The 10591-nt window shown below is 39.2% G+C and overlaps 1 protein-coding gene across 8 annotated transcripts; it reads right to left on the bottom strand.

The window, feature by feature from the left end:
* Positions 1–324: 324 nt before the first annotated feature.
* LOC135622384 (APETALA2-like protein 2) lies at positions 325–9093 on the bottom strand. Of its 8 annotated transcripts, XM_065124187.1 has the most exons (14): positions 8936–9093; positions 7035–7197; positions 6832–6922; positions 5013–5186; positions 3713–4600; positions 3599–3624; positions 3469–3499; positions 3269–3356; positions 2971–3116; positions 2474–2518; positions 2270–2373; positions 2030–2163; positions 1096–1358; positions 325–1003 (listed from the first exon to the last, which is right to left on the bottom strand). In XM_065124187.1, the coding sequence occupies exons 5-13, from the start codon at positions 4426–4428 to the stop codon at positions 1119–1121; spliced, it is 1530 nt and encodes a 509-aa protein (XP_064980259.1). In that variant the 5' UTR covers positions 4429–4600; positions 5013–5186; positions 6832–6922; positions 7035–7197; positions 8936–9093; the 3' UTR covers positions 325–1003; positions 1096–1118. The 8 variants fall into 8 exon arrangements, with proteins under 8 accessions (XP_064980259.1, XP_064980255.1, XP_064980254.1 ...); XM_065124183.1 differs by having other exon boundaries at positions 325–1358; positions 7022–7197; XM_065124182.1 differs by having other exon boundaries at positions 325–1358; positions 5013–5208.
* Between the last annotated feature and the right edge of the window lie 1498 nt (positions 9094–10591).

Raw genomic sequence — 10591 nt, 5'->3', positions numbered from 1 at the left:
AAGTTTGTACAAAATACGATGTAGTATAAGGTGAAGAGATCCTGAATTCCTACAGTACAAGAACGAATGAATAAATGAATCGTTGTTTCAGGTGTGAGGTTCCTCTTATTATACCGAATAGGCACGAGTCCTCCTAACATTTAGCATCCTCTTACCTTGGTGTTACAGCCCCAGACACCGTGCATGACCATGAATTGTCACAGCACTGTGACGCCGCTACGAAATACCAGTGGCATTTGAGAGAGAATAGCTCGACCGGGAATCAACACAACCGAGGCTATGATACCGTAGGCACATGCGATGCGACGACCACTTCACATATCACAGTCCATCACTTCACCTCATTGGAAGATACGTGTTGAGCACAACATGAAACAGAGCAGAACAGAACAACCCACCTACTATCATCTCTGCGCGACACAGCACCTTCACTGGATCCACAGTGAACCGCAACGAGGAAGGGGCTGAGACGACGGGACAGCAAAAGCTGCCGCAGTTGCAGGGTCTCCCCCTCCCCCCCATCCAATCACATCCTCGACTCTGACACGAGAAAGAAACCACTCATTAGGCGCCATGCGGTTTAGTCTTTTCCCCAGTTGTACACTGGACAAACGTCTCTCTCTCTCTTCCGGTCCTATCATCCCTGTACCCACAAACAAGAAGGTAACAACAAACGATGATGTCTAATCCTTGAAAGGTGGAACTCCCCTCCCCAGCAACTACAAGTCAACATCACGCACAGCAGGGAGGCATCACAGCTGGAAGCCAGTAAGGAAAAGCCCTCCAGCTTTTAAATCAGCTACAGTTCTCGAGCATCAGGTACTGTTGTAGTGGAGTGAATCGGCATTCTTCATAGTAGAAAATGAACGATGCCAGTATTGTTTCAGACGGCGGAAGGGAAGCTGGCATCTAATCTAACCCCACCCAGCATTTCTCTCTCATTATTAGCCAAGACATGGAAGCTTTTCCCTGACCAATGCTCGACCATAGCTATCACACCTGCCTGCAAGTATCCACCATATCGAACTTTATGACTTAATGCAACAAACAGTCTATACTGAGAATGGAGAACCAAACATTTCTGATTGGTGCTACCTAGCACCAACTCGTAATCAGTTTCAGAAATGGTAGCTGGTGCTTGCTGACTGAGGGAACAATACGGGATGGATAATTGGAGGTGGCGGAGCTGGCAGCGGTGGAATCACAGCCGCTGTGGAGGCGCTAGAGAATCCTGATGATGCTGCAGAAGAGACTAATGGCAAGAGAGTTGGACCATGCATTTGCCACGCCCAGTTTGGAAAGACTAGCAAACCCACCTCCTGCCTCTGATCTTTCCCTCTTTCCTGTATAATTCGATGCTGTCCATTAGACCATATCAGCATGAATTCAACAATTGTAGCATAACAAATTATTTCATGGACATATGAACACCGATGCATTAGTGGGAGCCTCGGACGTTCACTCTTTTTATCAAAAACCCAAGTGCGATACTGAAGTTGGTCAATAATGCATTTATTATTGTCAAATTGATGCTGATTGCTGAAGAAAGTAAATGAAATGAAAATGACTTTGTTGCTTAGCATATAGCTTATAAAACAGTTGATTATGTAAACAAACTTCTACTTTCTTGCAATGCACTTGGATGTCTCGTGTACACTAAAACCAGGCAAGAAATATGTGGTTGATTGTCCTAAGAGATCTTCTGAATATATAAACTATTTCCCTTTTATCTCCAACTCCATCAGTTTCTGACATAATAATTCTTTTGCCAGTAATTATTGACCATCGTACCAATTTTTTTTTTCTTGTTAAGAGATGCGACTTCAAAAGGACTTAATCATAAGAAAATCATAGTTGGAGCTAAAGTATTACTGTCACAATAGTGGAATGGGGGGGATCAGTTAGAAGGTCATTAGTATGAGAGGAAAACATTTACAGCAACTGGCACATTTAAGAACATTCAGAATATGCCTGATATCTCAACAAAATGATATATATCGAAAAATCTACAAGGTAAAAGACTATTTACCTGAGCATTTCCAGTTTCCATATCTCCAAATAAGCCACAATTGAAATTGGTACTAGTAGAGCTACCATCCCTTTTTGCACTGTCGAGGTTAGGTTGAGAAATCCTCAGGCTTAAATCAACGTCCTTGAAGCCAACTATCACGAACATAAGTTTATGAAAAGATTACTCAGAAACAACTAAATGCATAAAGAACATAATTTAGGATAGACTGGAAAACACAAGAATATTTCATAATGATACCTTCATTTTCAGGCTCAAAAAGTATCTCATCTTGATAGAGGCTTGGCTCAAAATTGGTGATAGCTACCCTTCCATTACATTTAATTGCAGCCTTGTCATATGCCCTAACAATCAAAGAAAAATAAAAGTTTTTGACTGTTTTTGTTAACCCTTTAATGTAAACATTTGTATCAGAATATGGTTATAAGCAATCAGAAATTAGACCTTGCAGCCTCTATTTCGCTGTCGAATAAACCAAGATAAATATACCTGTACAAGATAAAGAAAAAAAAAATCATGTTTTCAAATGTAAACATGGACTTTAGTCTTATAATTCAAGAAGCCAGAAAGGTTTAGGAGATGATGACCTTTAGTTTTACATTTACGTTTAATGGCGATCTAATGTTCCATGCGCTTTATTAGTGGTATTTATGTGCTATCTAAGAATTTGATTTGGAATTTGTATGTCTAACATACTTGTGTTTCACTCCTTAAACCCTGCATTTTTTTCCTATTACTTCTCTGCATTAATAACTGTTCCATTCACATTTCACTATAGTCGCATATGAATACATAACTTGCATTAAATCCTCAAACTGTCATTGGGTTCAAATACACAAACCACCTAGTTGAGATTAGATTGCATGGATAGAAAACATAAGCTTATTTGAGATCCAACTCGAGAATGAAGCAAGAAAATTAGAGAAGCTACGACATCATACTTTTTGCCAAGGAACTGTCCCATGCGAGCCTCCCAACGGCCACACTTGTGTAGTGTCACGCCTCTGTACTTGGAGCTTCCTCTTGCAAACCCAGTACTTTGACGACGAAGTATATGCACAAATTCTTCCTTTGATAGATTCCTCATCTGAAATCAAATAACATATTCACTGTAGCTTGCTTAAATTTAATGTCAGTTCTACACACATGCAAAGAAAGATGGAGGCCTGTCAGTCCCACACATAAATGTGATGTCACATTGATGTTCATACAGACATGTCTTTCTGTTTCTAGGATTACCTGCTTCAAATCCTCGTCATAATCACTGAGACTAAAGTTAATGTCAGCACCAAGTCCCCGAAATTTGATTGCAGCACGATCATATGCTCTGCAATCCATTTCAGAGACAACATAACAGTTCCCAAACGATGAACTACTGGAATAGTACATATACTCCACGACCAAAGCACTAATGGGGGATGGAGCAAAAGAAATCAAACCTTGCAGCAGCATGAGCAGTATCGAAGCCTCCTGAAGTTTCCATCGAAACAGAGCAAAAGAGTTAAAAACCCCAAACATATCGAATTAGCAATCTTTCCCCTGTTCAAGCAAAGAGAGATCGATTCTTACCCAAATAGACTTGCTTTCCACAATCCCTGGGCAAGGTTAAGGGAGAAAGGGGCACATCCCATTAAGTTAGAACATTACATAAATAACAAGGGGCAGGAGAAAGAACTTGCTAACCAGATGTGGGACTCCCATCTCCCGGTTCTCCTGTAGAAGGTGACGCCGCGATACTGCGAACTCCGAGACCTTGGGCCTCGCCTGCTCTTCTTCACCTGCTGCTGCTGCTGCAGATGACATAAAGCCTTCCCCCCCGTCGCCTCCACCGCACCGCCCACCATCCCCTTTCCGAAACTGAGATCGGCCCAGCCCAAGGACGAGCAAGAGGCCGCAGCCACCGGAGGCTGGAATGTCACCGCCTCCGCCGTAGGGAACAGCTGCTGCGTGACGATGCCCGGTTCAGGCCAGACACCACTCTCCTCCTCAATCTCATCATCATAATCATCAAAAACCGGCTCGGTGGGGTGCCTAAAGATGCCGAAGCGGCAGGTGGCGGCGCCTTCTCCGTTGGCGGCGGTTGCTTCGTTGATGGACACCTCAGAGGAGTTGGAAGCCGCAATGAACGACTCTCCGGGAGAGACCACATTAAGATCAAACCCCATCTTCGTCTCCAGAGACACCGATGGGCACTTGGCCAAAGTCCGAAGAGAGCCAACAGATTGCAGCAATCCGAGAGGAGTCAGAGGGAAGCGAGGAGTAAACTTCGGAGGATGAATTCGCCGTCGGAGGAGATTCGATCCATCTGGAGGGAGACGGATTGGTGGAAGGCAGAGGGAGTGAGATGGAGACGAGACAGGAGTGACGAGCAGTGGAGGGAGAATGCACGCAAGAGGCATGTATATTATAGTATTATCAGGACCAATAGAGCTATTGATGATCCGTCTCTTGTCCTTATCGAATCACATAGCGGGGGAGTACGCCGCAGGTGAGATATGCCGAATCTTTCGGTCACGTGCTCACGTCCTCCGTGCAAACGCTGGCAAACTACTGTTATTTAGAACGCAATGCCTGCAATTAGATACCAACTTAAACGTAATCTATGTATTCAAGAACAAATAATTATTATTATTTCTTGATCTTATGACGAACAACAATTAATTCTTTGGCAATAAAAAAAAAGCATAGATTAAAGTTTGCTGATGATAGCAGGAAAATTTAATCTAGTTATTTTCACCCAGAACCAAAACTTGCCAAAGGATTCAAAATAGATTGCCTGCAGTTCCATTGTTGACGGAAAAAGCCTGAAAACTTCAAATTTATTAAAGGAACAAAAAATTCACTAGAATGCCAGGACATGGTAAGCATGTGATAGCTTATCAATTCAATCAGTAACAACTGTCAAAACAAATACAACGTTAACACCATTCATAAAAGATTCTAAAACACCAATATTTCGAAACAGTGAAAAGATTGGTTCTACCTTTTCCGTCCTTATGTTCTGTCATCCTTGTATTTGTCACTGAAAGAATTGATGTGGACTGCACTGTATGCTTTAATCTTGTGTGGTCGATGCAACAGTGAGATAGACTGACCCGTCAATCATTCATCTAAAATATATACTAAGTCCACGTTGGCCCTCATCCCTGCTTGATCCCTGTGGATCGCCAATCATTCATCTAAAATATATACATCAGTATATCCAAGTCAATCATTCATCTAAAATATATACATAAATCCTTCCACTAAACGCTTATGATTTAAATAGGATGATCCATATCACTTGAAGATTGCCACGATTATGCTCCATCATCAAAAAAATCAATGACTAGTTTTTCTGGCCATAAAATAGAAGTATCGATAGTTCTAATCTATATCTGTTAATAGTATGCAACAAAACAAAAGAGAGCCAGGGAAGCAATACCCCTTGCAACGTGTTCCTCAAAGAAACATGTGAATAGCACTCCACAAACAAGAAATTAATGTGGGATATGAGAACAAAAACTTATTATTATTGGAAGCTAGATGCATTCTCGAATTCTTTTTGACTTCTTTCAGACTAATGAAACCATCTCAAGTTGCTAACTCATAAACCAGCAAAATACTCGAACTCGATCGAGTCATACCCAAAAGAATATAACAGAGATAATTTTTTCTATCCAGATCCCTGCCACAGAAATCACCTATAGATATGTCAGCACTCGGTTTTCCTGTTTACACTCGATGAATAGAGAAGAAACTGAGAAAAAAAAGAAGAAGAAGGATTTATCCATCTTTACCGAGGTAATTGACATCAGTTGATTCTGCATATCACAGATAGTGATCATCCTTGTCAATTCACAAAAAAAATTTTGGCAAGCAATGACCCTATCACCTTCATTATTGACCCCCCTAATCGTAGCTCGTTACTTGACTGCTTGGTCAACACAAGAGGCAGGACCCACACGATGTGGCAGCCACCTAAGTGCAGCAACAATGGTGAACATAGAAGAGAATATTCTGTCATACCACATAATATTCTTTTGGGTCTGGCCTGCTACAAAGTCCATTAATTTACTATACCAACATCAATTACTATTCACTCATGACTCTACTTTCCATCTCAATCCTAACTTCTTCGACTCTAAAATTCTTACAGGTCGGCTCCTCGATGGATGTTTGAACCATCTTTTTGCTCATCTTTAGAGTCTTGTGCACACAGACCAGGATCAATTCGGGCAGACAGAAACATCACTGACAACCACATCATCAACTATCAAGTCCTTAATTTGCAAATCATCAGCATCTTTGTATCTCTCTTCCCATATATACTACAGCAAAACTCTATTGATTTAAAAAAGTTCATCTAATCTGCAACAAGAATTCCAAGATCAATTCTTGGAACTATAGATTAAATTCAAACATTACTTCCTTAATTTAAATGTATGTTTTTATTTGTCTCCTGGATAACTTGGATAACTATCTAGTAATTTCATTTTCATTGAGCTTTATGCCTAAATCATCGGCCCAAAATACTTAAAGCCCAAGTTGCCAATAGTATACCCACCAAATCCCAATATAATTTAATTCACTTCCGATATGAGGTTAAATCAGAATATTACATTTATCTAAATAGGTCAAAAACTAGTATGCAAATAAAACAGTTTCCACGGCCTACAAGATATTATCACTTCAACAATTTGATCTCTTTTTACTCGTGAAACTTTTCCAGAATTATCATGAACGTCATAACAGTAACAACTCCTTTGTCAAACTTATCTTTGTCTAGTTCTTTTTATTAAAATATTTCTCTAGTTTCTTACCATGTAGCTCTGTTGGTAGACTTCTAATATTGAGCCTTATCAACCAGACATCAGATACCACATGGAAGTCAAGTATGCACGTTTCCCCAGCCTGCAAGAAATTATTCCATAATTTAAAGTTACCTCAAAGCTGTCTTGATGAAAAAAATCTTCCATAAGTATCTAAATCTCAAGAGGAAGGAAGACCAACAGTTCCATTGCACCTTGAGCAAGTTTCATAACCAGCTGGCCAATTCATCACAGCTACTCTTATAAGAAATTCTTTTCTTTTTTTGGTTGTATGGCAGGTATTATTTGCTTGCAACACATGACTGTGTCATTACCCAGAAAAATGCACAAATACACCATTTTCTTTCTGATCAACAACTGCAGCAAATTAGATAAGCAACAATTAAAATACCATCTCCTCTAGCACAAGTTACATGAGTGGGAATTTGAGGCTAATGTAAGTTCATAAAGATGTAGTCATTAAAAATAATGAAGTTTCACAAATTAACGGAAAAGTTAACAATTCGGCCCAGGATGAACTTCAAGACTGCATGATAAATATAAAATGTTGAAAAAATAAAATATAATGAAATATTATGATCCGTCATGTCCCGCCCAATGGGATAATCATATCACAACCCATCCTAATAGGATAATTATATTCTTAATGTATTGAGTTTGAATCATTAATTCAAAATATTTAAGTCCACACTAATAATAGTACACCTATCCAATGCTTATAGATGAATTCAAATTTTTATCCACTCTTGATGTGTAGTATACTCATGGATGTTAGACACATTTCCTGTGCTCTCTCCTATGGATGTCTTCGCATGAATTCTTTCTAAATGCACTAAAGTATTTATGGTCAACTTGTTTTCTTCTTAAGAGAGAAAAAATGAAGTATAAAAGCAGGCTATATGTGACTTCTGATAAATGTTTACTTATATTCACCTATCAACAGGTGGTTTATGCATTTACTCTAATGATTATTCACATTGTACTTATGGAAGGAATGCCTAGCCGGAAATTTTGAAAGGTCATCACATTTGTTTGACCATTGTAACAATGAAGAAGAAGAGTGTGAACATGTGGATAAGATAATAGTTAGTTAAGAACTGATGCCAAGCACAAAGAGTAGATTCAGCAAAGGGATGATAGCTTCCATCGATGAATGCATGAGGGATTTAGAAAAATTGCCAAAACTTGTCTAGTCTGGACCGTTACACAATATAAAATCAGGGGAAACAGCATTACAATTGAGCTCTATGAAATGACAAGATTATAAATTAGCTGTCTAAATGCACTAAAGGATTTATGGTCAACTTGTTTTCTTCTTGAGAGAGCAAAAATGAAGTATAAAAGCGGGCTATATGTTACTTCTGATAAATGTTAAGTTTTACTTATATTCACCTATCAACAGGTGGTTTATGTATATTGATTATTCACGTTGTACTTATGGAAGGAATGCCTAGCCGGAAATCTTGAAAGGTCATCACATTTGTTTGACCTTTGTAACGATGAAGAAGAAGAGTGTGAACATGTGGATAAGGTAATAATTAGTTTGCAACTGATGCCAACGACGAAGAGTGGATTCAGCAAAGGGATGATAGCTTCCATCGATGATTGATGCTGGGCTTGCATGAGGGATTTAGAAACATTGCCAAAACTCGTCTAGTCTGGACCATTACACAATATAAAATCAGGGGAAACAGCATTATAATTGAGCTCTACGAAGTGACAAGATTATAAATTAGGGTTCTCCCTCGTCGCTTGGACGACAGATTTAGTCAGATTCAGATTAAATTAATCTCTTCCAACTTTGCCACACCGAGCCAATATCCGTTGTACAAAATAACATCCAAACATGAAGAGACCAGAACTTGAAGAAGATTACCATCAAACCAAACGAAAGGAAACAGAGAAACTGACAAGACTATGATGAGATCTAGGGTTAAGTCGGCATTTGGTGTTAGAAAAAGAAAGCACCGGAAACTATCGATGACTAGAGCAACACGAATTGGTGCAATATCATATCATGGAACGAACATCGCATAAAGCGAATAACTAATTTGTGTCGATAAAAACTCCCAAAGAAGTGACAAGATTTCCTTACTAGAGAGACCTCGCCGCCGCAGAGCGACGATACTGTTCTCCAGCTCCAACGTGAACCACGCCATCGCCGCCAGTGATCAGGACGAAGAGGAGGAATCCATGGGCCTCTCTCTATCTCCGATCGATAACCGAGGGGCTCCGACCGGAACAAGAAATTGGCAGTTGGGAGCGGGTTGTTGGGTTTCGATCCGAAGTCTAATCTTAAGGAAGAGCACCGAAGGATCCGATAGGAAGTTTATGTTGTTCATGGGCTTGACTCACCAACCCGGCTCAACCTTGCCACTTAATTACTTTTTATTAAAAATACTAAATATTTATATTATATTATGAAACATTGATGTTAAATGATATGGGCAACGTTACGATAGCAACTGGATAATATATTTCTAATTTTCATGGTTCTATATACTTTTTATAGAGATATGTTCTGAATAATACTTTAGCATTTCCAATTTAATAGATAATTGATCAATCATCTTTTATTATTTTTTGGACTAATTGATTTAATCAGCCTATATTTTGTTATTATCCATATAGGATTAAGGAAGGAACAATATGTGGATGTGGGCAGTGACTTAGTTTAAGATTTCATGTGCAAGAAGTTCTTTGCTGTGGTCAAAGTGACTAGAATGCTTATTTGGTGATTAAGAAGGGCTTGAACGTTTGCTTGACGATCAAAATTAAATGGGTCCCTTATTACTATGGTCTGATAAGTTTTTTATAGTAGATTTAATCAGAAAAATATTCTTTAGCACGGGTAAAATATTTCATCGACATTTTATGTTAGGTTTATGTCCATTTAGGCTTAACAGTTGGTTGATGCCTTCCTCTTTATACCAATTAAGTTACCATGTGTCAAGCATTAATCGAGGCTAATATTTTTTTATCATGTATACTTTAGGAATTCTCTTGGAGGGATTTGGAAGTGTATTCATATGTTGGCTCAATATATTGGTCACTAGTGCAATAGGCAACCTCTTTAACTCTTGACTTAGCGAGCACATTAGACACCCTTCGATGCTTAACTCGAGAAGGGCGCATTAGGTGTATTTTTTTGTTTAGCCTGAGAAGAATGCATCAAACAATGGAAGAAGAGATGATGTCAACTAAACTATTTTGATGTTTTACATCAAGTAGTGGAGGGGGAAATTATGCTACTTAAACTACTAGAGTAATGCTAATGAGCATATGTCGGGTAGAGTATCTCGACGAATTGGTCAATCCATCCACTTCAGATAATAAAAGATGGACATGACTGACCTTATATAGTTGCACTCAGGCGTCTACATTGGGCGATAAAGGAAATGACAATCGATTCACTATAGAGTTATCAACCAATTTGTTATAGAGTAGTCGATATGGCCACATTTGGCAATAGAGGAGATAATGATCGATCCCTACTGCAACGATGTCGAGGAAGCCACATTGGGTAGTCGAAGCTTGTCATCATATGATCCATAATGAAGATGCTGAGAAGCCCACATTGGGCAATGGAAGTCCATCATCAATATGTTGCTCTATTGTGAAATAAGTTGAGCGATGTGAGATGCTACGTTTGACCAACTACAGGGCTACCAAGGGGCTCACATGAGAGAAAAGAGGAAAGTTTCTATATACCTACTATAAGGTCACCGAGGGATCCACATCAAGCGGTGGG

This window comes from Musa acuminata, chromosome BXJ2-9, assembly GCF_036884655.1.
Source record: "Musa acuminata AAA Group cultivar baxijiao chromosome BXJ2-9, Cavendish_Baxijiao_AAA, whole genome shotgun sequence".
Taxonomy (NCBI): Eukaryota; Viridiplantae; Streptophyta; class Magnoliopsida; order Zingiberales; family Musaceae; genus Musa; species Musa acuminata.
This window is presented reverse-complemented; position numbering and strand designations above follow the sequence as displayed.